Here is a 24328-nt window from a genome sequence, read left to right as displayed (position 1 = left end):
TTATGAAGGATCTTAAATACCGAGCCAAAGAGTTGCAACTTTATTTTATAGACAAGAGGGAGTTGGTAAAGGGTTTTAATGGGGTTTGACATAAGTCCTTCCATATCTGTAAAGAAAGAATAAATAATTCATGGAATACAAGCTGAGAAGTAAGGTCAGAGACATAACTTTTGGCAGAATATTGTTTTCACTAAGAAAAAGGGAAGCGTGGAGAAAAAGTATAGGGAGAACTAGGAGCTATGTTAGGATGACTAAGTAGAATATCAACCCTTTGTGCTCTGAGGCATAGTTTTAGAGAACTTGAGCTTTTGTGAAACATGCCTGGCTGGCTGTGTGTGTGCCTTTTATGAGAATTTTAATTTTTTTATTTAAAGGAAAAAGAAAAGTTAGTTGCTAATCTCATCGTTGACTTTTTTTTCTCCCAGGGCATTCTGGATTATCTGGATAATATGTCCCCTCAGCAAATACGAAAACTCTTTTGTGTTCTCAGCACACTGGCATTTAGCAAAGAGCATGAAGCCAGTAGTCACATCCAGGTAAGTAACTGTGTGTTGAGAAAGAATCTTTTAAACCTCTTCAGTTGAAATTTGTGGAACAAAATCCCCACAGCCTGTGTAGTAGTATAACTAAAGTACATAGCCATAATCCTACTATTTGTTTATTCTTTCCTGGTACAAACATATGCCTACTGTATGCCAAGCACCGAGACAGTAGATGTATATTAGACCTGCCCTTTAGGAGCTCAGTCTGTTAGTATGGAAATGAGCCTATAATCTGCACATTATGAAACTAAGAAAAGCCATTCAGGTACTGTACCAGGGGCCATGGAAAAACAGGGAATACTCTTGTTCCATAAGGAACATCTCCATCTAACGTGAACTCCGTCTGGGGCTTCTCTCCTTTGTGAACACCATTCACTGAAAAAGCCAAAGCCAAGCAAAATGTCTAAAGTAAGATTGGGTTGGAATCAACTCATAGCTCTTTTGCATCTTCAGTGCCACCTTGTGGCAGTAAGCCATACTGGTCTTTGGACAACTTTTTTTTTTTTTTTCCACTAAGTTTAAAGAATTGGCAAGGTAGTATACACCATGGTACAGAATTCAAAAGATATGGAAAGGTAGTGAAGAATGTACCCTCCCTCTCAGTCCTCGAGGCTGAGATTCTCTAAAGGCAATCACTATTACTAGCTTATAGCTTTCTGAGATGTGCTGAGCATAGACAAATTTGTATTTACCCATATAACTTTTCCACACCATATCCTCTTGTTTTGTGTCTTGCTTGTTTGATCTAGCAGTATAGTTTGAAGATTTCATCATATCAGGAATAATCGAGCTACATCATTATGTTTTACTTGTGGTAAAACATACATAAGATAAATTTTACTGTTTTAACCAGTTTTAATTATACAGTTCAGTGGCATTGAGTACATTCACAGTGTTGTGCAACCATCACCATTATCTGTCTCCAGAACTTTTTCATCATCTCAAATAGAAATTCTATCCCCATTAAGCAATAACGCCCCATTTCCCTTTCTCTATACCCTGGTAACCTCTTACCTACTTTCTGTGAATTTGTGTGATCATTTAAATAGTTATACACATTATACACATTTAAATAGTTACACACATTAAATGTGTGATCATTCAAATAGTTATACAGTATTTGTCCTTTTGTGTCTGGCTTATTTCACTTAGCATAATGTGTTCACAGTTCCTCTGTGTTGTAGGATATATTGGAACTTTATTGCATTTTATGGCTGAATATTCCATTGTATATATAGACTGTAACTAGTTTATCCAATGATGGATATTGGATTTTCCCCACCTTTTGTTATTTTGAAGAATGCTGCTATGAACACTGATGTACAAGTATTTCTTTTGAGTCCCTGTTTTCAGTTGGGTATATACTTGGTATATACCTAGGAGTGAGATTTCTGAATCATATGAAGATTCTATGTTTAACATTTTGAGGAGCCACAAAACTGTTTTCCACAGTGGCTATACCATTTTGCATTCTAATGGGCAATAGAGGGTTCCAGTTTTTCTACATCCTTATCAACACTTGTTTGATAAGTGTGTGTGTAAAGTGGTATCTCATTGTGGTTTTGATTTCTATTTTCCAGATGACTAATGATGTTGAACATCTTACTGTATGCTTATTGGTTCTTGTATATCTTCTTTAGAAAAAATCTATTCAAGTCCTTTTGCTCACTTTTTAAATGGGTTATTTTTTGTTGTTGACATGTAGGAATTCTTTATATATTCTGGATATTAGTCCCTTATCAGATAAATGATTTGGAAATATCTTCTCTCTTTCTGAGATTATCTTTTCAGTCTTGATAGTGTCCTTGGGTGCAGTTTTGATGAAGTCCACTCAGTCTTTTTTTCTTTTGTTGCTGGTGCTTTTGGTGTCATGCTTATTTTTTTTAAAAATCGCAAAATTTGAAGTCATGAAAAATTTTCCCCAAGTTTTCTTGTCAGAATTTTATAGTTTTAGCTCTTAAATTTAAATCATTGATTCACTTTGAGTTAATTTTTATATATGGTATAAGGTAAGGGCTCTACTTCGTTTTTGTGTGTGTGGGTATCCAGTTTTCTCTAGCACCTTTTGTTGAAGAGTTTGTCTTTTTCTATTGAGTGGGCTTGGCACCTTTGTGGAAAATCAGTTGACCATATTTGTGAGGGTTTATTTCTAGGATCTATTCTATCTATTGGTCTGAATATGCTTATGCTGGAAGCACGTTTTGATTACTATAGCTTTGTAATTTTGAAATTGGAAAGTGTGAGCCCTCCAAACTTGTTCTTTTTCAAAATTATTTTGACTGTTTGGGGTCCCTTGGAACTCCATATGAATTTTAGTATGGGTTTTTCTATTTTTGTAAAAAATGTTGTTAGAGGTACTTGCCTGGTGGACCACTGAGTAGGACTCTGAGCTCCCAATGCAGGGGGCCCAGGTTTGATCCCTGGTTGGGGAACCAAATACCACATGCTGCAACTAAGAAGCCCTAATGCCTCAGTGAAGATTCCACAAGCCACAACTAAGACCCAGTGCAGCCTAAAAAAAGAAATGTTTTTAAAATACTGTTAGAATTTTTAAAATGATTACATTGAATGAGTATATCATCATCTTAACAGTGTTCAGTCTTTAGTTCCATGAACATGGAATACCTTTCCTTTTATTTAGGTCTTTAATTTATTTCAGTAATGTTTTGCAGTTTTTACAATGTGCAAGTCTTTTACCTCCTTTGTTAAATTTATTCCTAAGCACTTTTTTTTCTGTTTGATTACTACTGCCTGAGCAGCCAACGACATGATAATTCACATTATCCATATCAAGCAACTATCCCAGCAGTAACAGTAATAGCTATTATTATTGATTGTCTACCATGTGACAGATGCTGTTCTTGGAATTTTTTGTAATTTGGTCTCTGATCCTCACAAAACCTTTCCCTTTCTATAGATGAAAAAAATTGAGACTCAAAAAGATTGAGTGACTCATCAAAGACCACACAGTTAATAAATGATAGAAACCTTGCTGTTCTGGTTGTTTGGTTCTAATATTTGACTGTCTTGCTGTACCATTCCAACATCTTCACCATTATTTCCTTGCAGGATGACATGCACCTGGTGATACGAAAACAGCTGTCTAGCACCGTATTCAAGTACAAGCTTATTGGTATTATTGGTGCTGTCACCATGGCTGGCGTCATGGCAGCAGATAGGTATGTATGGAAATTCTGATTTCTGTGGCTCATGGTCAGTTAATCCAGTTGCTGTCTTACAAAATAAAGTGTTATATTGTTTAGACATCATTATAACAGAAGAACTAAAACCATAATAAGAGAAGTTACTTTTCATGTTCTTTTAAATCTTGACTGTATATGTTACCTATAATTTTTGCAGAATTGTGATCATAGTCATTACATTCTCATTGTTTAAAACTAGGGAATGCTAAGAAATTAAGTTTTAGAAAATGTTTGCACAAAAGGGGGAACCCTGATCCTCCTGGGATGCTTTTTTTCTGCATCTGCTCCAATCTTAAGCATTAGACAATACAGGTTTCTCCATTACTGTGTTTTTCGTGTCTGGAACACCTCATTTGATATAAAGTCTTCTTTTTAAAAAAAATTTATTTATTTATTTTAATTGTGATATAAATAAAGTCTTCTTGTGGATTTTCCCTCCTGTACTAGTTCTTTGATTCCACAATTGTAACATCTCATAGAAGCTTGGGGCTTGATAAGTTGTTACTGTTGTGAAGTCATGAAATTTAGTTCATGCTTCTTGGAATTGATTTGTCATGAATTCCTTGGAGCTCAAGAAACATCCTTAGAGTTAGCATTAGTAATCTGTAGAGGCTGCATAGTATACTGGTTAAAAGTTCATTCTCTGGAGCCATTTGCTTGCCTGGGGTCAAATACTGGCTCCATTGTTCTTAGCTGAATGATCTTGGATAAGTCACTTTACCGTTCTGTTTCTGTTCAAATGTGTGAGGTAAAGATATTAATAGTATTTACTTCATAGAGTTATTGAGAGCATTAAATAGAACAATGCCAAATACTTGCTCTTATGATTTTTACTAGTTTAGTTAGTGTACACTTAAAAAAAATCTAAGGTAGCCATCATTGCGCTAATCCACCTTTTGTAAGGCCTTAATAAATACTTGGCTGTGCTTTCATTCGATTTCATCTCCACCCTGATCTTAGGGAAGGCAATTTTTAAAAATTTATTGCTGGTTGTTGTAAAATATTACAGATGTGAATCTAAAATAACTTGTTTTTAGAAGTAGATCTTCCAATTTGACCCCAGGGAGTGGAGAGCTGAGCAGTGAACAGTGCACCCAGGTGAGTTCTTGTCTTGGGGTTGGATATGTTTATGAGTAACTGAGAAATTGCTTCTGGTCACTGTTGGCTGAGTGCCAAAGAATTGATGCTTCCGAATTGTGGTGTTGGAGAAGACTCTTTGAGAGTCCCTTGGACTACAAGGAGAGCATACCAGTTAATCCTAAAGGAAGTCAGTCCTGAATATTTATTGAAAGGACTGATGCTGAAGCTAAAGCTTCAGTACTTTGGCCACCTTATGCAAAGAGCCGACTCATTGGAAAAGACCTCGATGCTGAGAAAAATTGAAGGCAGGAGGAGAAGAGGACGACAGAGGACAAGATGATTGGATGGCATCGCCAACTCGATGGACATGGGTTTGAGCAAGCTCTAGGAAATGGTGAAGGACGGGAAAGCCTGGCGTGCTGTGGCCCATGGGGTTGCAAAGAGCTGGACACGACTAAGCAACTGAACAACTGTCACCTTACAAAGAGTGCTTCTTTTTTCAAAATATGTTTTCCTGAACTCATAGTTTTTGTAATTTGTACTACTCTTTTGGCCTTTAAAATCCTTTGGCTTGGGTTGTATTTTAACTCTGTGTCTGATCTCCTTATTAAATTGTAAATTCCTAGAGAGCAAAATAGGTGGGCCATGTTTGAAGAGTAACAGGTTGACTAGAGTGTAGGGACAAGTAAGTGTATAATTGGAGAGCTGGAGATAGAGCTAGTTTGGAGATAGAAAACAGAGTGCTCTGAATGTGAATCAAGACATTTTAATTTTTACACAGAGGTAGTCTTTAAGGGTTTTAGCATAGAAATGGCATAATCCAAGCTTTGCTTTAGAAAAATTAATCTGGTTCATGTGTCTGGATTGAAAAAGAGGTAAAATTGAAAAGAAAGGATTGGTCAGGAGGCTTAGGAGAAACCTCAGGTGAGAGGTGGTGATGAGAGCTTTGCCAATGCAATTGGAAAGGGAAAAACTTATTGTTGAATGGAGTGAATAGTTTTTAACTAGGAAGCATCAGCAACTCAAGGACTGGACCATTCTTTCTCTTCGACTGTTTCAGGTGACCTCCTTGCTACAGTTGGTTCATTCCTGCAGTGAGCAATCTCCTCAGGCCTCTGGACTTTATTATGATGAATTTGCCAACCTGATCCATGGAAGGAGGCTAGCTCCAGAAGCCCTGGTGAGGCCAAGTATCTTTTCTTAAAACAGTGAAGCTCAAGGGCTGCTTTACTATACATTCTTCAAATCCTTCCCTCTGTTGTATTGCAAAAATAGATGTGCCTGTGAACTCTCCCATATTCTAATTGGGAAGGCTGTTCTGACTCACTCTGTCCCAGGCCTTTCTTCTGAGGCCTCCTTCACATACTAAGAGTGAGAATCATGATCATTTGGTTAATGATATTGTTAAAAGCCACCATCTATTCTGTGCCAGGCACTGTATTAAGCATTTTTCATGTATTATGTCTATTCCACATCAGAATAATGCAGTATGTATTACTTGTATTTTCTTTTCAGAAATGAGGAAACAGGCTTCAGAAAGGATAATAGTTTATTTAGGGCTTTATAGGATGTACACCCTGGGCTACACAGACCTTTTTGTTTGTTTGCTTCCTGAAGGAATGGCTTGGGCAGACCATCTTTAATGATTTCCAAGATGCGTTTGTGGTGGATGCCTGTGATGTTCCAGAAGGGTAAGTGCTATTTACCCACTGACATGGTTATATTGGTAAAGAAATTTTGTTAGTTATGTTGATAGCTGGTACCAATCTCAGAATGTCTTTGACTTCATCCAAGTCTATCCTACTCCTCCAGCTTCCCTCCTCCCAACCCCAACACCCCAGCAGTCCCAGCTCCAGGACTGCTAGAAGATTCCCCACTTGTTCTTTCTCACTTCTCATAATAGAGAAGACTGGTTTGTCCTAGTGGTTTTTCCCATACAGTTGCCATACCCTGATGCTGGGACCTCACATTCTGGGTTCTCTTTGCAGTGATTATCCATTTCCTGTGAAAGCACTCTACGGACTAGAAGACTACGATAGTTGTGATGGGATTGTCATCAACCTCCTGCCACTGTTGTTCTCTCAGGACTTTGTGAAAGATGGGAGTACACGGACTTCGCAGGAATCAGACCAAAAGTCAGTATACTTTTTCTTCTCTAAAACCGCTGTTGGTATGTTGAATCTTCACAAAGAATGACACAGTTCTTGTTCACAAGGAATGCTACAGTTCTTGTAATCTGTTGGCAACTTGATTGAAAAACATTTCTCCCAAGACAGGTGGTATTTGGATGCATTACCAAGAATGGATCAGACTCCTTGTTTTCTCCCAGATCCTGGGATTGGGATTTGCAATGGCTCATGACAGCTAACAGATACTTTGTGAGGCTGCTTTTGTTTCTGTTTCTTTTCCCCACCTGGGAATGTGTTTGTGTACCTATGCCAGTCATGTGCCTTCCTTCTGTGTTACCCGTACTTTATCTTAATGCGTGGATATTTCACACTTAGCTGTGTCTTCTTCCCATTCAGTTCATTATTTATTTGCTGAGCATCCACTATGTTCTTTGTCATGTTTTTAAAAGTAGACATTTATTTTGGGCAAAACTTGTTAATTACAAGATCGGGGTCTCTATAAACATGGACTAATATGTCTATAAACTGTGACCTAGAAATGGATTTTCCTTCCCAGATTGGTTTCTCCATTATGCCTGGCTCCCTATTTCCGGTTACTGAGACTTTGTGTGGACAGACAACATAATGGAAACTTGGACGAGATTGATGGTTTATTAGGTATAGAATGAAGTTATCACGTTCTTTCTTCTTTGTAACCTTTTTTTGGTAAACTTAGGGAAGTGGTACATTGGTACTTGTGGGGGGACGGGAGGGGATTTTCTAACTTTACAGAGACTTTTAAGTTACATTTGTTGATGCTGCATGGTATGAGGGTATTTTTGAGACTAACTGAAACTTGACCTTAAAATATCCATTAAAGGGGGAAATAAGTAGAAGGAGACCTAGCTCTGGGGGCAGCATCCAGGTTCTGTTGACTTCAACTAAAAGAGATTAGAAATGTTTGTTCTTCTCTTTCAGATTGTCCTATATTCCTCACTGACCTGGAGCCTGGAGAGAGGCTCCAGTCCATGTCTGTTAAAGAACGTTCGTTCCTGTGTTCACTCATATTTCTTACTCTCAACTGGTTCCGAGAGGTGAGCAGAGTTATTGGGATGTTTCACCTACTGTCTGTAATGTCTCTAGAAAGGAAACTATTTTCTTGGTTCCCATGAGACTCCTTAAAAATTGTCCACCAACCTCTAACCCCTGTGTGTCTCTTTGGCGATTGTGTCCCACCCTTCCCTAGTTACATGCACCTCTTGATGTAGCCAAATCAAAATGCTTAGAATTCACTTAATGTTGCCCATGCTTTACTGCTTCTAAGCCTTTTCACACTATTCTGCTTCCTGCATGGTATAACTTCACCTTCTCCACTGTGAAAATACTGTTCCTCCTTACAGGTATGCGCTTAATATTTCGATTTAGTGAGATCAAATGAAGATAGTTTTCACCATCTTTTAGAATATATTTGTACTTAATGAAATGCACAATAATAATGAAATACTTTGAAAATGACAGTAACATCTTATATCTATATCACATTTCCTTTCTCATGCATATTGTTTCTAAGAATATTTATTCACTTTAATGATCTCTTCTTATCCCGACAACTGTATTATAGTACAGGCAGGGTAGGTATTACTATCCTTGCTTTATTCATATGAAATTGCAGTTACAGAGAGTTCAAAGTCATTAAAATTTATCAAACACATGTGCCAAATGCTGGGCTAGTTTCTTTATTCACACTTAATCCACACAACTGCATTCCCATTTTATAGTTAAAGAGATAGAAGCACAGAAAGGTTCAAGACTTGGCCAAGGTCACACAACTGGTAAGTAGCAGACCTTGGACTTGTTTCACCAAAGGTTGTACTCTCTAGCTGCAGAGAGTTACTTCTGTTAGGTTAAGTAACAGGTTCTGCCTTGTTACTTAACTAGGAATAAGTAGAACTGGTATTAAAAGTTAGGTCCTCCTGTATTGGCCCAGGGTGTTTTTTCTCTGCAGCACCTTGCTGAGAAGACTTTGATATTGCTCACTCGGCTCACGGATCCTTTCACTGAATGGCTCTTTTAGCCTTTGCTGAATAATGCAAATGAGGTTAAAATCTGAACAGTTCACAGATATGATTTGTACTTCTACAGGTTGTAAATGCCTTCTGTCGGCAAAAGTTGCCCGAGATGAAGGGGAAGGTGCTCACCCGATTAAAGCACATTGTAGAACTGCAGCAACTCCTGGAAAAGCACTTGGCAGGTGAGGGAAGGGTCCCGGCTGGGAACCCTGCTGGGCAATAGTGAGGAGATAAGAGGACAGCCTTTAAGCCAGACTCGATGATAGCTGCCCCTAATTCATGTGGGACAAGAAAATGTTTGCTCAACAGAAATTTTTAAAAATGAATACAGCCATTTTCCTCCCATTGTTTTCTCCAGGAGACCTTGGTGTTTGAGAAAAGACAAGATATAAAACATTGGTTGGGCTTTTGTAAATTACTTTGGTTCTTCAGATGTCAAACTTCCAGTGCCCTTTACCTTCCTGAACATCATCATGAGTACAGCTGAGAGGCCTCTTGATACCCTCTGACCATTAAGAAAACTTGTTTTACAATTCTAGCTTGATTTTCTGGGGAAAACAGAGCCTCCCTCAGGCTCTCATCTAAATAATTGTGTGTAAAACAACTATGTGACCAAATATTGCTACTATCTTTAGATTTTAAATGTAAGTTTATTTTTAGTTCTTAGCTGTTTGGATACTTTATATCTTTATTTAGAATGATTTTATGTTAGTTGACCATAATCAATTAATGCAGTATTTCTATAAGTTATCTTTGGCCATTTTACTGTGCCAAAATGGTTAGCGTCACATGACCTGCAAGCATCTGATAGATAGTCAGCCGTGCTTGGTAGTTCTGGAAGCTAGATTTTAGCTACTTGGGTGATGATCATTCAAGTTTAACAGTGGTATATGGTTGGTATACATTGAGCTTCCTGCTCTCTGTTTCAGTCACCCCAGACTATGTTCCTCCCCTTGCAAACTTTGACTTGGAAACTCTAGAAGAAACACCTCATACCAGTACTGCCGTTTCAGCAAAAATCAGAATGAAAGGAAAGACAGGTATTTTCTTTTCCTCTTATTCCGTGTCCTCCTATGTGTTGTGTTGAATTGACTTAGAGGTTATGTGTGTCAAGGCATCAGTAATGGGAGAGGTTATATAACTGAACCCATTCTTTAGCATGGTTATCAATGAACCGTAACTTAGGGTTATAAAATTAACTTCTTCATCTCTAGGTAGTCTTTAGCAGGTTGTTTCTTGAAGGCAGTGATATTTCGCAAACAAGATTACTGATTATTTCAGTTACTTTTCTCCTCTTGAAACATAAGGAGGAAAGAAACGAAAAGCAGATGGCGGCAAAACATCCTCCCCTGATGTGCTTTCAAAGGACGATAATTCAGAATGTGACCCTACACTAGCTGAGAGGAGCCAACAGGAAAAGGTATTGGAATGATGAATCTCCATGAAGATGTGTAACAACCCAGTGAAATTAGCAAGGGCTAGCATTATCCTATGCATTTCACAGAGAGAAAAGTTATGGAAAGGAGAGGTGAACAAACTCTGATAGGCCTTGGAGTGACCCTGTCAGTAGCAGAGGTTGGGTGAGACTCGAAATATTTATCACTACCACACACTGGTTCTTCTCATTATTTTCTTGATCATATTACTCCCTTTTTTGCACCCCAGGAGTACTTTGAATTATCTTGTAGCAATTATCAAATTCTGTCTTTGGATGTATTCTAAGTATACTTCTTTTAGCTTTTTTTCCTCATCTGATCCCAGATTATTTCCTTCTCAGTGAATTGAGATAACACAAAATGCTTAGCATAGTTTCTTAATACAGATACTTAACAATTTCCTATAATAGTACCACTCACAGAGTTGGTTTGTGAAATTGCTTAAACCACATGGATCCCAGTTATTTCTGTTCTTTAGCTATTGTTTGTGAGTATTTGTTATGTATAACTCCTCTAATCTTCCCAAGATCAAGTTTAGTATTGATACCTATATATAATAGATGAGAAAACTTAAGACCCAGAGAGAGTAGGTGACTTGTTCAAAGTTATACAGTTAATAAGTGCTTGAGCAAGGGTTTGAAGCCAGATTTTTTGGTCCATAAGCTCACAGTTTTCTGGTCCACACCATAGTGCCTTGATTTGCCTAGTAGTTCATCCCTAAGTGGAAACCAATCAAGAGTCTCAGTGTGCAACCTATATCCCAGTGTTACATTGGGTACTCTGTCTCAGGAATATTTTGAGACCTTGGAAAAAGAAAGTTGATAAAAGAATGTAATGAAGTGTAACTTTTTGTATAAAGTAAATGCTTAACTGCACTTTGAAACCTTCATTTAAAATTAGATTAATAAAGAAACCTTGTTCTGTTGGTTACTCGTACTTCTTAGGAATTCAGAGGGAAAGAAGAAAAGACATCAGTGTCATTACAGAATTACCACGCTTTTTTCCGAGAAATGGACATTGAGGTCTTCTCTATTCTGCGTTGTGGGCTTGTGACCAAGTTCATCTTAGATACTGAAATGCACACCGAAGTAAGTGACAGAACTGAGATCCCAGAACTTAGTCTCTTTTTAGGAAGTTCCGCAGCTCTCTTCCTTTTTCACAAAAAACACCATGACACTGGGAGAAGTAGGACTCTGGCTTCCAAAGCCTTTATATGTGAAAAAGTAGATAAATAATTATCCTCATCATCTTGATGTTTATAAATCTAAGTTTTGGTTGTTTTTTTTTCTTAATAGTACATTAGACATTACAGAAGATCATGCTAATGGTGTGATCCTTACTTTAGGTTGCTAATAACCAGCTGTTTGGATTACTTTATAAAGCAGCACTATTTTGGTTTATAGTTACTCAGTGTTCTTTTCACTTTTTCATGATATTTGTTCAGTGTCCATGATATACTTGTTGAGTCAGTTTTTTGCCACTCACCTAGACATTGGCAATTCAGTAGTACATCCAACATGATGCTCGCCTTCAAATAGCTCATAATCTAATAAAGGAAGTAGACAACCAGTAGTACATGCTATGTGGATGATCTGAACCAAGTACCAGTGAAACTCTGAGGAAAGAATGGTATTTATAATGAACTTGAAAGTGGAGGACATTTACACAGAGAAGGTACTTTCTGATACAGGATTTCACCAGAAGGTAGAGGTTTTCCAGGTTAAAAAAATTAAAAAAAACAATGGTGTGGATTTTTGCCATAGATTTTTACAATGTGTATTTTTATAAGAATGTTTTGTTTTTTCAGTATTTCTATATCAGCCTGTACTTGGAGATTCTCCATAAATGTACGGTTAAGTGAAAAATTTGAAGTGAGACTGCATTGGATCCATTCTATTTCTGGTAGTGCAACGCACTTATAACGATTCTGCCAGTCTTATCTTAATAGTAGTGAAACGTTTCAGGGAGAGAAAATGCAAAAGAATTATTTAATGAATAGAGAAAAGCAAAAATTTCTTGAATTAGTCTCTTTTTTTTTTTTTTTAATCCCAAGGTATTTAGGAAAGGCATCACTGGTCCATAGCTGGAAGGATATACAAGAGGCATTTATTTCTAGAGAAAAAGTGTGTCTTCTAAAACTATACTGCCTCATTACTATTTAATAATTTTAAATTTTGTTTTACTTAGGAAATGCATGACTTTGATTTGTTGACAGAGCACAACAGTCATTTATGTGAAGTGGGGGAAATTTCCCCCTTTCTTTTGGTAATGATCATATTCTTTACACATTGTAGACAGTAAAAACATGGACTGTATCCCCAAAAGATGGCTAGAGCATGTTGGGAATTATTCTTTCCTTCTTCCTTATAACAGGCTGCAGAAGTTGTGCAACTTCAGCCCCCTGAACTGCTTTTCTTGCTGGAAGATCTCACCCAGAAGCTGGACAACATGCTAACACCTGTGGCCAGGAGAGTCCCCTTCCTCAAGGTTAATACAGACAGGAGCACAGGGCCTGTCCTGTGGATTTGGAAACAAAGAGGTCTTAGTAGTGAATAAGTTGTCAGTTTCTCTGATAGTTTTTGGGTAGCGTGGTGGTAGGCCTGTTGCCAGCCCACAGTCACCTTGCTTTAGAAAGGAACTCTAAAACCGAGAAAACAAAAAGCCACCCAAAACAGAAGATGTATTTTCAAATGCCCTGAGAATTCCTGAATCCTGTTCTTTGCTTGGGTTTTGGTTTTAATACCCTCCCAAACAGCCTTTGTCCAAGGCTCAGCATGGTAGTTGGCTGTCTAGAACAGTCCACAAGCTCAAGTGTGTATCTAATGGACAATGCATGTAGCATCTGGGGAAGCAAATAGATGATAGGAACAGCAAAATGAGAGAGTTTTAGGTGTGAATGTTTAATATATCCAGTTACTTGATTCTTCTTGAATTTAATATTTGGTCTACATTCTTATTAGACTAAATGATTTCTATTTTTGTGTGAGCTTTATCTCATTACTAATTTGGGGTTTGTACTTCTCAAACACTGTGCTGTGCTTAATTGCTCAATTGTGTCTGACTTTGAGACCTTATGGCCTGTAGCCTGCCAGGCTCCTCTGTCCATGGGGATTCTTCAGGCAAGAATACTAGAGTGGGTTGCCATGCCCTCCTCCAGGGGATCCTGTCTCAAACACTGTGTACTCTATAAAAGCCAATCTCTTGGTTATTTGAAGATTGAGTTGAGTTTCCTCTGTCAAAATATATCCCTAGTTTCTTCTTTTCGCTCTACCTGCTGATACAAGGTTTGATTAAACCCCATAACAGACTCTTAGTTTCAAAGAAGTTATCCAACAGTTTCTTTCCTAGTAACTCTGAATTTATTATAGAGCAAAGGAAACCGGAATATTGGATTCTCACATCTCCACCAGAGATCTGCCTCAGAAATCGCGTTTAGGGTTGTTCAACTGCTGAACCCCATGTGTAACCATCTGGAGAACATTCACAACTATTTTCAGGTCAGAAGCCTATCTTATCATTATAGAGATTTAGAAATTGCTAAATGAACAAGAGATTTCATTTTTGGCTGAAAAATCTTGAAGGAAAATGATGGCAATTGCTAAAGCAACAGTCTTAAAAGCACCTTTCCCTTGTAGTGCTTAACTGCTGAGAATCATGGTGTAGTTGATGGACCTGGAATTAAAGGTCAAGAGTACCACACAATGTCTTCCTGCTATCTGAGGCTACTGCAGATTTTTCATGGGCTTTTTGCTTGGTGAGTATGTGGCAAGTACAGTAGGTAGAGATAATCAAGAATGTCCTTGCTTCTGCCTGACAGTCACCAAGGCACTGAGGTGTAGAAAAGAAGAAAAGGACTCCAAAAGGTTATGTCAATATGACACTTACTTTTTCTGAAGTGTTTTTGTCTCTGCATCATTTAATTTGGTTTGGCACACTTTATCTGTTACTAACTCATTTGAAAATCAGATGACTTGCTCTTTTCTAACCTGTAACAAATCTAGCCATCTGATTCTTGGCTAGTTCGCTGTGGCACCCTTTCCCTAATAGCCCAGGGTGAGTGCTGTAAGAAGTTGTTACTCATCAAGTTGTAGATAAATTCCAGATTGTGTGGTAAAGAGCTGCAGGCAATGTAAGCCAGGGTGTCTAGGGATGCCTTCATGAAATTGTGGGACTTGATGGGGCCCTTGGAGGGTAGATGGCTTTGGGGAGTAAAGGAAGAAACTGTAAGGCACGGCATGGACAAGAGTAGAAATGAGGGAGGTGTGTCCCTTACATGCTTCTGTTCCTCAGGGCTGGGTCTTGGCCTCTCTGTTCTCATACAGGTTTCCTGGGCAGTCTCAACCAAGGTTAAATTTGGGCTAAAATTTAACTTCTGAGCTACAGGCATTTAACTCCCACCTGCCTACTCAGCTCCTCCTTATACCGGTGTCACTGACAGCTCAGATTCATCACATCCAAAGCGTGTTTCATCCTCCCCACCACTCCTTCAGCTTTCCCTGGCGAGACAGATGGCACCACCAGTTGCCTGAGCTAGAAGCTAGGAGTTTTTCTTTGTCCCTTTCCTTCTCTCTACCCTTTCTCTGTTCCGCATCTGATCACAAAATCCTATTGAGTTTATCTTCTAGATTACATCTAAATGGCTACCTGACCTCTCTTTCTCCACTGCTTCCAGACTCCTGTTATCTCTCACCAGACCTAGAACAGCTTTACAGTTGGTCTCTCTCTGCCTCCACTTTTCCTCTTTTGGTCCCTCCTTCATACAGCAATTAAAGTGATCTTCCCAACATAAATCTGATCATATCTTATCCCACCTTTGTTCTGATTGCCGTTATATTTCTCTTGAATTCAATCTCTTCTACTTAGCTTCTAAGGACTTATTATCTGACTCCTGCTGTTCTACTCACTGTGGTGCACTCTGCCCTCCAGTTACACTGAAATAATTTCAGCACCCTATGTAGCATTTACCTAGAAGGCTGCACATACTCATCCTTCTGCCAGGATCTTCACCTTCCTTGACCCCCCGTCTCTTTTAACTCATCCTTGAGATCTGGATTTAAACTTCAGTTCCTCAGGACCATCTTCCCTGACCCCTAGACTGGGTAAATCTTTCTGCCTCTCTTATCCCCACTTCTTTTCTAATACTCTTAGGATAAAACTTCTCACATTTTATTATAATTATTTGTTCATCTGTCTTCCCTGCTGGACTGTGAGCTCTATGAAGGCCTAGACTAGCCATTATCATATTCTCAGTACTTAAAAACAGTGCCAGACAAAGGATTTGAACAGATGCTTAATCAAGGAGATATGTGAGCGGCAAGTAAACATATGCAAAGATGTGCAGCAGTGTTAGTTATTAAGAAAATACAAATTAAAATTACAGCACGGATGCAGTAAAAAGACTTATCTTGCCAAGTGCTGGTGAGGATATAGAGTAATTGGAGCTCTCACATGCTGCTGTTGTGACTGTAAAATGGTATACTCGCTTTTGAAAACCGTTTGGCAGTTCATCAGAAAGTTAGATATATACCCACCATACCACCCAACCATTTTACTGCTAGTAAAAGTAGTAATTTATCCAAGAGAAATGAAAGCATATGTCTGCACAGAGTTTTCTATATGAATATTTATTGGAGCTTCATTTGTAATATCCTCAAATTGGAAACAATTAAAATGTCATAAAATGGTGAATGGATAACAAATTGTAGTGTCTCTATGTGGTAGAATACTAAATGCAACAACATGGATGAAAAAAGAATTATACTGAATAAAAACCAAGACTGTAAGAGTGTGTAGTACTTGATTCTAGTTATATTAAGTTTTAGAAAAAGTGTATAATCTTGTAGTGACAGAAAACTGTTCAGTGGTTGCCTCTCATTGGGTGGGAGGATGGAAGGAGGGCTGGATTACAAAAGAATACGAGGAAACTGTTAGGAATAGATATGTTTATTATTTTCATTGGGGTGATGGTTTCTTGGATTTGTGTATAAGTCACGAATCAAATTCACCATTTTAAATGCATTCAGTTTAGTGTATGTCCATTACACTTTAAAAAAGCTATTCAGGAAAAAAAAAATACAACGTTATAGGCCCTCAGAATTAATTTGTGGAAGGGAAGAGAGGCTACCACTGGTGATGCGGAAATGTTTCTAGAGGAGTGAAAGTTCTAGGGGGTCAGGTTGTGCTGGGCCTTGAAGGTCAGGCAAAAGAAGGGTCATGCTGGCCTAAATGGATTGGAAAGGCAGCCAAAGAGACCAATGAAAAGATGTTGGCGTGATCCATGCATGGGATGATGATAAGGGCCTGGCCTAGAGTGATGGTCTTGGCTTGGAAAGGAAGAGATAGTAGGAAAGACAATCAGAAGACAGAACTGTCAAGATTTGACTTAATCTGGTATGGATTAGACACTGATTTAAGCAGTTTCACAAAATTATTCCTATTTTTTTGTTGTTGTTGTTTGTTTTGAGAAGATTGACAGTTATCTCTAAAATGTATACAATAAAGGAGAGTTTTTTTTTCCCTTGGAAATAAACCTAGGAGGAGGACTGTTATAGATCCTTAAGAAAAGACTGTTTAGGGTACCCTTCAGCTTCTAGTCTGGTATTCAGAGCTGTGACTAGATTTAGCGCTTGAGTACCTTCAGTACTTGAGTTCTTGTTCTTCTGTTGATTTATTGATGGTACAGAATAGTGGCCAGGATCCTTAAATGCTGTCCACATAATCTTCCTGAAACTGAGCTCAGCTACCTTTCCTTGACTTTCCTTTAGGAGTGGATTCTGTCAACTTCAAAATAATAATTTACTATACTCAGCCCTTGGGATCCTTACTAGCCGACTGAAGCCAGGAGAGCGTGACCAATCCGTGGAGGAGCTGCTCAGGTGGGCTGGACCGCATGTCCCTGAGAGTTATCTAAAGAAATTCCTAGGAATAAAACAGGCAAGATTTCTTGGAGATAACTTGGTGTTTTCAGTGCCTTTTCCTCATTTATGTGAGCTTTCTTATCTGTGTATTCAGATATATCCTGAAACTTTAGAAACTGTTGAATAAATCAAACTAAATCCTCATGTATCCTTCATCCTGTAAAGTTTGTATTTTCAGGTAACAATGATGAAAGTGCTAGCCAGCTGTAGTCAACTCTTGATTATCTAGGTACCTACTCTGTCTCCTAATTGGGTTGGATAATTAGGTAGCAGTCAGTTATCACTTCCCTCATCTTGAAAAAGGAGAAGGCAGTGGCACCCCACTACAGTACTCTTGCCTGGAAAATCCCATGGATGGAGAAGTCTGGTGGGCTGTAGTCCATGGGGTCGCTAAGAGTCGGACACGACTGAGCGACTTCACACTCACTTTTTCACTTTCATGCATTGGAGAAGGAAATGGCAACCCACTCCAGTGTTCTTGCCTGGAGAATCCCAGGGATGGGGGAGCCTGGTGGGCTGCTGTCTATGGGGTCGCACAGAATCGGACATGACTGAAGTGATTTAGCAGCAGCAGCAGCGTCTTGAAAGAAGAGGAGCCTAGACTGAGAGCACAGGAGATGAGAAAGAGCTCTAAGGAGCATGGCTTCAGCCTCTGCCCCAGCTTCACCCAGAGCAGTTTGGTCTTTCCCCTACCTCCCCTGAGAGCCTAGGCCATCACTGAGTCCGCAGTCTGCCTTTAGCACCTCATTTTATTTTCGATACAGTTCTTTTAAATTTGTTTGACTTACTTTCCACCAGTCAATCAGTAGTTGACTCTGGTTTTATTTTAACTATGATTTTAGATTAATTGTGTTTCTTCATCTGCTATTACTTCAGAACACGAAAAGCTAACTACATATGATACATTTATCAAGTTCTGCTTTATCGTTTCCTTTTACCTTGTCCCTTGTCCTTGCACCTTCCTTTTACCTTAACCCATAATTTAAACATTATACTCAGTGTGTTGCCTCTTGCCTTAAAGAGCAAATAATTTACCCGAGGTTGCACATATCAGCATGGCCTAGGCTAGCACTTGGTTATCTTGGCATACATGACTCTCTTCAATGCCAGCATCCCATACACTGGGTCAGGCCTCTACACCCTGGCTTTCTCCATACAAAGTTACATTTCTCCATAAGATCTTGAAAGAAGGTTCTACTAAAGCACCTGCAAATGAGGAGGATTCTGCTTAGACAATCAGGCATTTCAGTGGACTTCTATAACTCATGGATTTAGACACATCTGTAATACTTGTGATGGTGGTTTTTTTTTTTTTTTTTTTTTATCTCTTTACAGGCAGAGCTTCCATTACTTGCAGAATTTCCATGCCAGCATTCCCAGTTTCCAGTGTGCTGTTTATCTCCTTAGACTTTTGATGGTCATTTTGGAGAAATCTACAGCTCCTGCTGAGAACAAAAGACAAATTGGTGATGGATCCTCTTTTTTTCCTTCATGAATAGACTAGTAAACTTGGGGCTTCCTAGAACTTTGTAAATTTTACAAGCAAATCTCTCCATCACTGTGGATATGCTCTCTTTCTATACCAACAAGGACATAGTCCCAGTAGGAGCTATGTCTGAGCTCTGCTGACATGGCTTAAACTGAGTGTGGTTAGTTTACTTGGCTGGATTTGCTGTTTAACTTTTGTTTATTCATATCCTTCCCTTTTTTTTGTTGTTGTTATTAAGTATCTGAGACATTTGACAGAAAAACATAAGCCATTAAGTTAATAAAATGGGACAGAAAGGAGAAATCAGGATTAAGTGTAAAGAAAAGTCTGGTCCCATCCCTGATCTTTTTCTTTAACTATCTTTTGACATCGCTCTTAGAATGCATCTCACTGATAAATCTTAATTGGCAGCACACACAGAAAGCAAGAAAAAATGCAAAACCTTTATTCCTGTTCCTTAAAGGGGGAGGGTTTTACATGAACCTTGGAGGCCCATACTGTTTATTGTTTACTGGCCTGCCAAGGAGTACCTGAGATGACTTCCCACTGCCCAGCAGCACTCCTTACTCTGTGTGTCTGTATGGTTCATGTTTGTGTCAAGACAGGATAAAAGGGTGGGGCATGTTAGGTCTTAGAGAAATGGGTTTATTTCTGGTAGAAGGACTAATAGAGCAGGAACTCATGAAAGCTTCCCCCCTGCCCCCAAAATTGTCTGTTAGTATAGGAACTTCATAGTAAATATAAAAGAATAACGTTTTTGATCAATTATCATCCCCCAAAGACTGCAAAACAAGAATTAAGTTCATTTTCCGTGAATCAAATTTGTGTTGTTTCACCAACAGCTTCCCTGGCCAAACAGTTCCTCTGTCGAGTGTGGCCTAGTGGAGAGAAAGAGCGGAGCAGCATTCCTAATGACCAGCTCCAGGCTTTGCTTGGGTAAGAGGCTCAGCTTCTGTCCACAAGCCAAATAGCCTTCCATTTGCCCCTGTTTGGATCCCTTGTTTGGTAAAAAACTGAGAAATTTATCTTGGTTGATGATAATTTGGAAGCAGTGAAATAGGTGTAAAATTAATGTAATTTAGAATATGTGGATTTTCAGATCCTCTAGTTCTGTTTTATGCTGTCAATTCTTTAGTAAATCAAATCATAGAGGAAGTGGAGGAGTCTGCTGTTGTATCCTGCCTTGTTAACCCATGAGTCAGATATTTATTATTGCCTACCATATCTAAGACACAGCCATCACTTCATGGTGTCTAACTGTATTTCTAATGGAGACATCATTTCCTTTACTCCTGAAAAGTAATTGGAATCTTTATGTTATTAAAAATAAATGTTGGGAATTCCTTGGTGAGCCACTGGTTAGTGCTCAGCTAACTTCTGTGGCCCTGGGTTCAGTTCCTGGCCGGGGAACGGAGATTCTGCAAGTCGTGTGGCGTAGCAAAAAATAGATTAATAAAATAATTGCTAATAGTTGGTTTAAAGCTTAGTACCTGGATATGTCTCAAGAAAGAAATCTTGATTTAGAAATTCTGTAATGTGTGTTCATACTCCTGTGGCTATCAATACAGCATCTACCTGGAGCACACAGACAGTGTACTGAAGGCCATAGAGGAGATTGCTGGTGTTGGTGTCCCAGAGCTGATCAACTCTCCAAAAGAAGCCTCTTCTTCCACATTCCCTACACTGACCTGGTAAGGCAGCACTCTCCTCTAGTCCTTTCCGTAAGTTAGAATCATACTAATGTATGTAGGTTCCAAATAACTACCTTACTCTTTATCTAGTTCTGATACAGAAGGTATGTGCAGTCATTTGTTCAACACATAGAATGTCTGCTGTGAATTCCCTTCAAGCTTCAAGCAGTCCTCACCCCGCCCATATGAAAGGATATTATTGAGGAATGACTTTTCAGTAGTTACAGTTTTTAGAGACATTGGATATTTAATCACCAAACTTTTTTCAGTGCTTTCACCCTTTATATGTGAAATTATTTTTCCAATATTTTAACCACCTTTAGAAGGATACAGTGGTTATTGTGTCTAACCATATATGTGTCACTTAATGGGTTTTGTGTCTCATAGTATCAGTGGTTATCTGATATTCATATGGTCTTTATAGTTTATAATGCACTCTTATATTCCTTATTTCATTTGATCCTTTAGATGAATCTGTGAGATAGATATCATTTCCCCTGTTTTACTGATGAGGAAAATGAGCTTTAGAGAGGGAGCTTGCTTGGAACTAGAAACTTAAAGTTGAATCTTCTGACCACTACTTTCCTGCTCTTTCTCTGCCACCACACTCTCCCTTCATGAAATTAATCCCATGGTTTCACAGGCCGTCTTCTTGGCTCATTTCTAAATCCTTCCTGCTCTCACATCCTCCTAGAGTAGACCCTAGTGAAAGCATGTTTCCAGAGGTGGGGAGGGAAATCACTTTGGGTTCCCTGGTTTCATCCCAGGACTTTCTTTGTGATGAGTGCATCATTGTGTGAGTGTCATACTTTTTCTTGTAGGACCACATTCGTCATTTTCTTCCGAGTAATGATGGCTGAACTAGAGAAGACAGTGAAAGGTCTTCAGGCTGGAACAGCAGCAGATTCACAGCAGGTGAGTCAAATTGTCCCACCTCAGGAAGCAGACTCTGGATTATTCGGAAGATTCTGGTTGTTCTCCTTGGGTCTAGAATTTTCTCCTAAGCTATTTCCTTTAACTTACTGAGATCCAGAACTTTTTTCGAAGAGTTCTTGATGTCCTTTCTTCTAGTTGGAAGTGAGAATTAAGCTGTTTTCCCTGCTACTTCCTAAGGATAACCTTGGACTCCATAGACCTAGTCTGGAAAAAATATCTTTGGTTGCAGCCTCATGTACCCAGCTGCAACTTGTGAGCTGGCATAAGGTTAACAAGCCTGTTTCAGATGCTGTGGTCCTAGGCCTTGGCAACCTGCTAACCAGAGCAGAGCTAGCCTTCTAGGAGCAAGAGCTTGCTTAGGGAATCAGAGAAACTACAGGGATATGTTGCAGAAGCTTTTTCCTACTTGTAAGTTATTGAAGAGGAGTTGTCTTCTTAGAAAGTCTCAATAAGGTACCCTAGTGATACCATGTATGCAGGCCTCCGAACCATCTACTGGGTTCACTGGTTGCCACATCTGTTTAGGAGGATACTTGGTTTAAAATCTCTGTAGAGCTCTGTAGTTCAAGAATCATATGTTAGTGGGAACATGGTAAAAGAAGTATTTGGCTGCAATTCAAAGATGGCTGTATATTTGGCTACCCCCAGATTCATGAAGAGAAGCTCCTCTACTGGAACATGGCTGTTCGAGACTTCAGTATCCTCATCAACCTGATAAAGGTGAGTATGGAGAGGCTCCCTGTTCCATCTCACTGGCTAACTGCAGAAACTGCCAAGGGGCCTGACTTCCAAAATGGACCCTCTCAGCTCCTCCCCACCCTTTGTTGGGCACCTGTTTCCCCATCTTGTCCCTGTGCCCTGCCCATCCTGGATAACACCATCCCTGCTTCCTGTGCAGTGTCTTTCCCTTCTCTGCCTTCCTCCTTCCAGTCTGTGCCATACTGTTCACTATTTAATGACTCCTTCCACCCGTCATTCTCCCATACTCTCTCACCACACCATAAATCTGAGCACATTCCCCATGGTCTCCATCTTCCAACTTGAATGCCTTCTTTATCCCTCATGTACACTCTGCTCTCCTCCACTCCATGATTTTGCCCAGACTGTTCCCCAAGCTTAGAATGTTTTTCTTTCCTTTCTGCCTCTTTCTTCAGGCTTCCCATCAAGGTTTGGGATCTCTGCAATGCCATCTTAACATTCCCTGTTGGAATCAATTCCTTGTTCCTCTATGCTCCCCTCTTCTTTTCTTGAACTTCAGTTACAGTGATTACTTTATTCTTTGTGATTGATTTGTTGACATGTTGATGTGCCTCCTTCATTTTAGACGTCTGTACAACACTCAGAGCTGTGCTTTGCATGGTGGGGAAGAGGCTGGGGTGCTCAGAGGAGCAGATCTCAGCTCTGGTTTCTTGTCCTTCATCTTTCCAGGTGTTTGATAGTCGTCCTGTTCTGTTTGCGTGTTTGAAGGTGAGCAATAGACTGGGCCCTCTTTAGTGTTAATTCTTCCTTTGGATCAGCTGAGTGGAATTGCTTAATACCTTTCCCACAAGCCAGTCTCCAGAATCTCTGCTGATAGGTAGTCTATAAAAGACCATGGATATGTTTTCCTATATTAGTTGGATAACCAGAGAAACCAATTTTCCTATGAGTTTGAAAACTTAGTCTTAGAACTAGGATGATTGGCTTAAGGAGCAGTAGTCACTCCCTGCCATTCCTTCCCAGTCAACAGGAAGGAAGGAGGAGTGGGTGAGTCCTCTTTTTAAAGCCCGTGGGTGGCCTCATCGATGTGGGAGCTGGCCTTCTGGTATCCTCCAGGGGAATATCCTGGATTAGCCCTAGATTTGGTGATAAACACATTGGGTTAAGAGCTAAGGAAGGCAGTAGGGAGAATGCTTCTCCCCTTTCCCAGCAGTTCCTTCCAGGAGATGGTGCCCCATACTGTTGTCTCCTGGCTTCTCTCTTCCTCTTTTTTTTTTTTTTTTTTTTTTCTCTCTCTCTCTTCCTCTTTACTCACACCCCGCACTGATGCCAGTGTGAGGGATGGTTGAGAAGGGGGAGTCCTTTTCCTGGGTGAATTGGGCAGTTGGTCATGTGCTTCCTCAGCTCTACCCAGTTTATTCCTTTTGAGAGTAAGTTGCCCTCTGGGAGCAGGGGCTCCCCTCAGTTCCTCTGTGCTCTCATTCTCAAGCTGAGCAATACCCCGCACATTGACTGTGTGTGAGGCAGGTAAGGATGCTTAACTCAGGGCGAAACAGGCCTGTTTAGCCTTTGCATTAAGCTGTATTCTCTGAATTAACCTTTTGAACCCTTTCCGATTTATTTTTTACATATAAAAGAAAATAAACACTCTGGTCTGAGAAATGCTATGTTGCCTCAGGCAGGGGCATTTCCCACGAAAGACCTCAGCGAGAGGTCCTCACCAGCTTCTCTCTTCTCTTCCTCAGTATGGGCGTCTCTTTGTGGAAGCATTTCTGAAGCAGTGTATGCCGCTCCTAGATTTCAGTTTTAGAAAACACCGGGTAAGAACTGAGAGCAGAGAGCACAGGCATGCTCTGTGTAGTGGTTCAGAAAGTATGTCCACAGCGGCTCCTGGGCAGCCATGGGGACAGCTCCCTCACCCCGGCTCTGGACACAGACTGACGCAGGCACCTCTGGTCACCAGCTGTCCCAGAGACGCCCATGGAGGACTGACGATTCCCTAGTGGACCCACCTTCCGACTTCTGCTCCAGAGCCGAGGATGGTTTCTTTTAGCCTGGTTTTATTATGCTACTGCCGTCCCAGGACCTCACATATTAGTGTGTCATTTGTTCCTGTGTACTTTTCTGGGTCTGGTCTCAGGAATTATAAAAAAAGGAA

The 24328-nt window shown here is 39.7% G+C and overlaps 1 protein-coding gene across 2 annotated transcripts in view; it reads left to right on the top strand.

Annotated features, from left to right (window-relative positions):
• Positions 1-24328, top strand: part of FANCD2 (FA complementation group D2) — a 51354-nt gene that overhangs the window by 20251 nt on the left and 6775 nt on the right. The window contains exons 18-40 of one of the 2 annotated variants that reach the window (XM_070360283.1): positions 426-536; positions 3612-3721; positions 4786-4843; positions 5886-6005; positions 6443-6516; positions 6814-6960; positions 7511-7611; positions 7912-8027; positions 9076-9184; positions 9932-10042; positions 10310-10422; positions 11383-11526; positions 12812-12925; positions 13807-13935; positions 14074-14192; positions 17203-17313; positions 18691-18821; positions 19687-19780; positions 20413-20535; positions 21357-21450; positions 22120-22191; positions 22900-22938; positions 23916-23990. In XM_070360283.1, coding sequence (XP_070216384.1) covers positions 426-536; positions 3612-3721; positions 4786-4843; positions 5886-6005; positions 6443-6516; positions 6814-6960; positions 7511-7611; positions 7912-8027; positions 9076-9184; positions 9932-10042; positions 10310-10422; positions 11383-11526; positions 12812-12925; positions 13807-13935; positions 14074-14192; positions 17203-17313; positions 18691-18821; positions 19687-19780; positions 20413-20535; positions 21357-21450; positions 22120-22191; positions 22900-22938; positions 23916-23990 — 2415 coding nt within the window. Of the gene's footprint in view, positions 1-425; positions 537-3611; positions 3722-4782; positions 4844-5885; positions 6006-6442; positions 6517-6813; positions 6961-7510; positions 7612-7911; positions 8028-9075; positions 9185-9931; positions 10043-10309; positions 10423-11382; positions 11527-12811; positions 12926-13806; positions 13936-14073; positions 14193-17202; positions 17314-18690; positions 18822-19686; positions 19781-20412; positions 20536-21356; positions 21451-22119; positions 22192-22899; positions 22939-23915; positions 23991-24328 lie in introns of both variants that reach the window. The other variant, XM_070360282.1, reaches the window with a different exon arrangement.

This window comes from Bos mutus, chromosome 22 (genome assembly GCF_027580195.1).
Source record: "Bos mutus isolate GX-2022 chromosome 22, NWIPB_WYAK_1.1, whole genome shotgun sequence".
Taxonomy (NCBI): Eukaryota; Metazoa; Chordata; class Mammalia; order Artiodactyla; family Bovidae; genus Bos; species Bos mutus.
The sequence above is the reverse complement of the archived record's forward strand: the minus strand, read 5'-3'. Positions and strand labels throughout refer to the sequence as shown.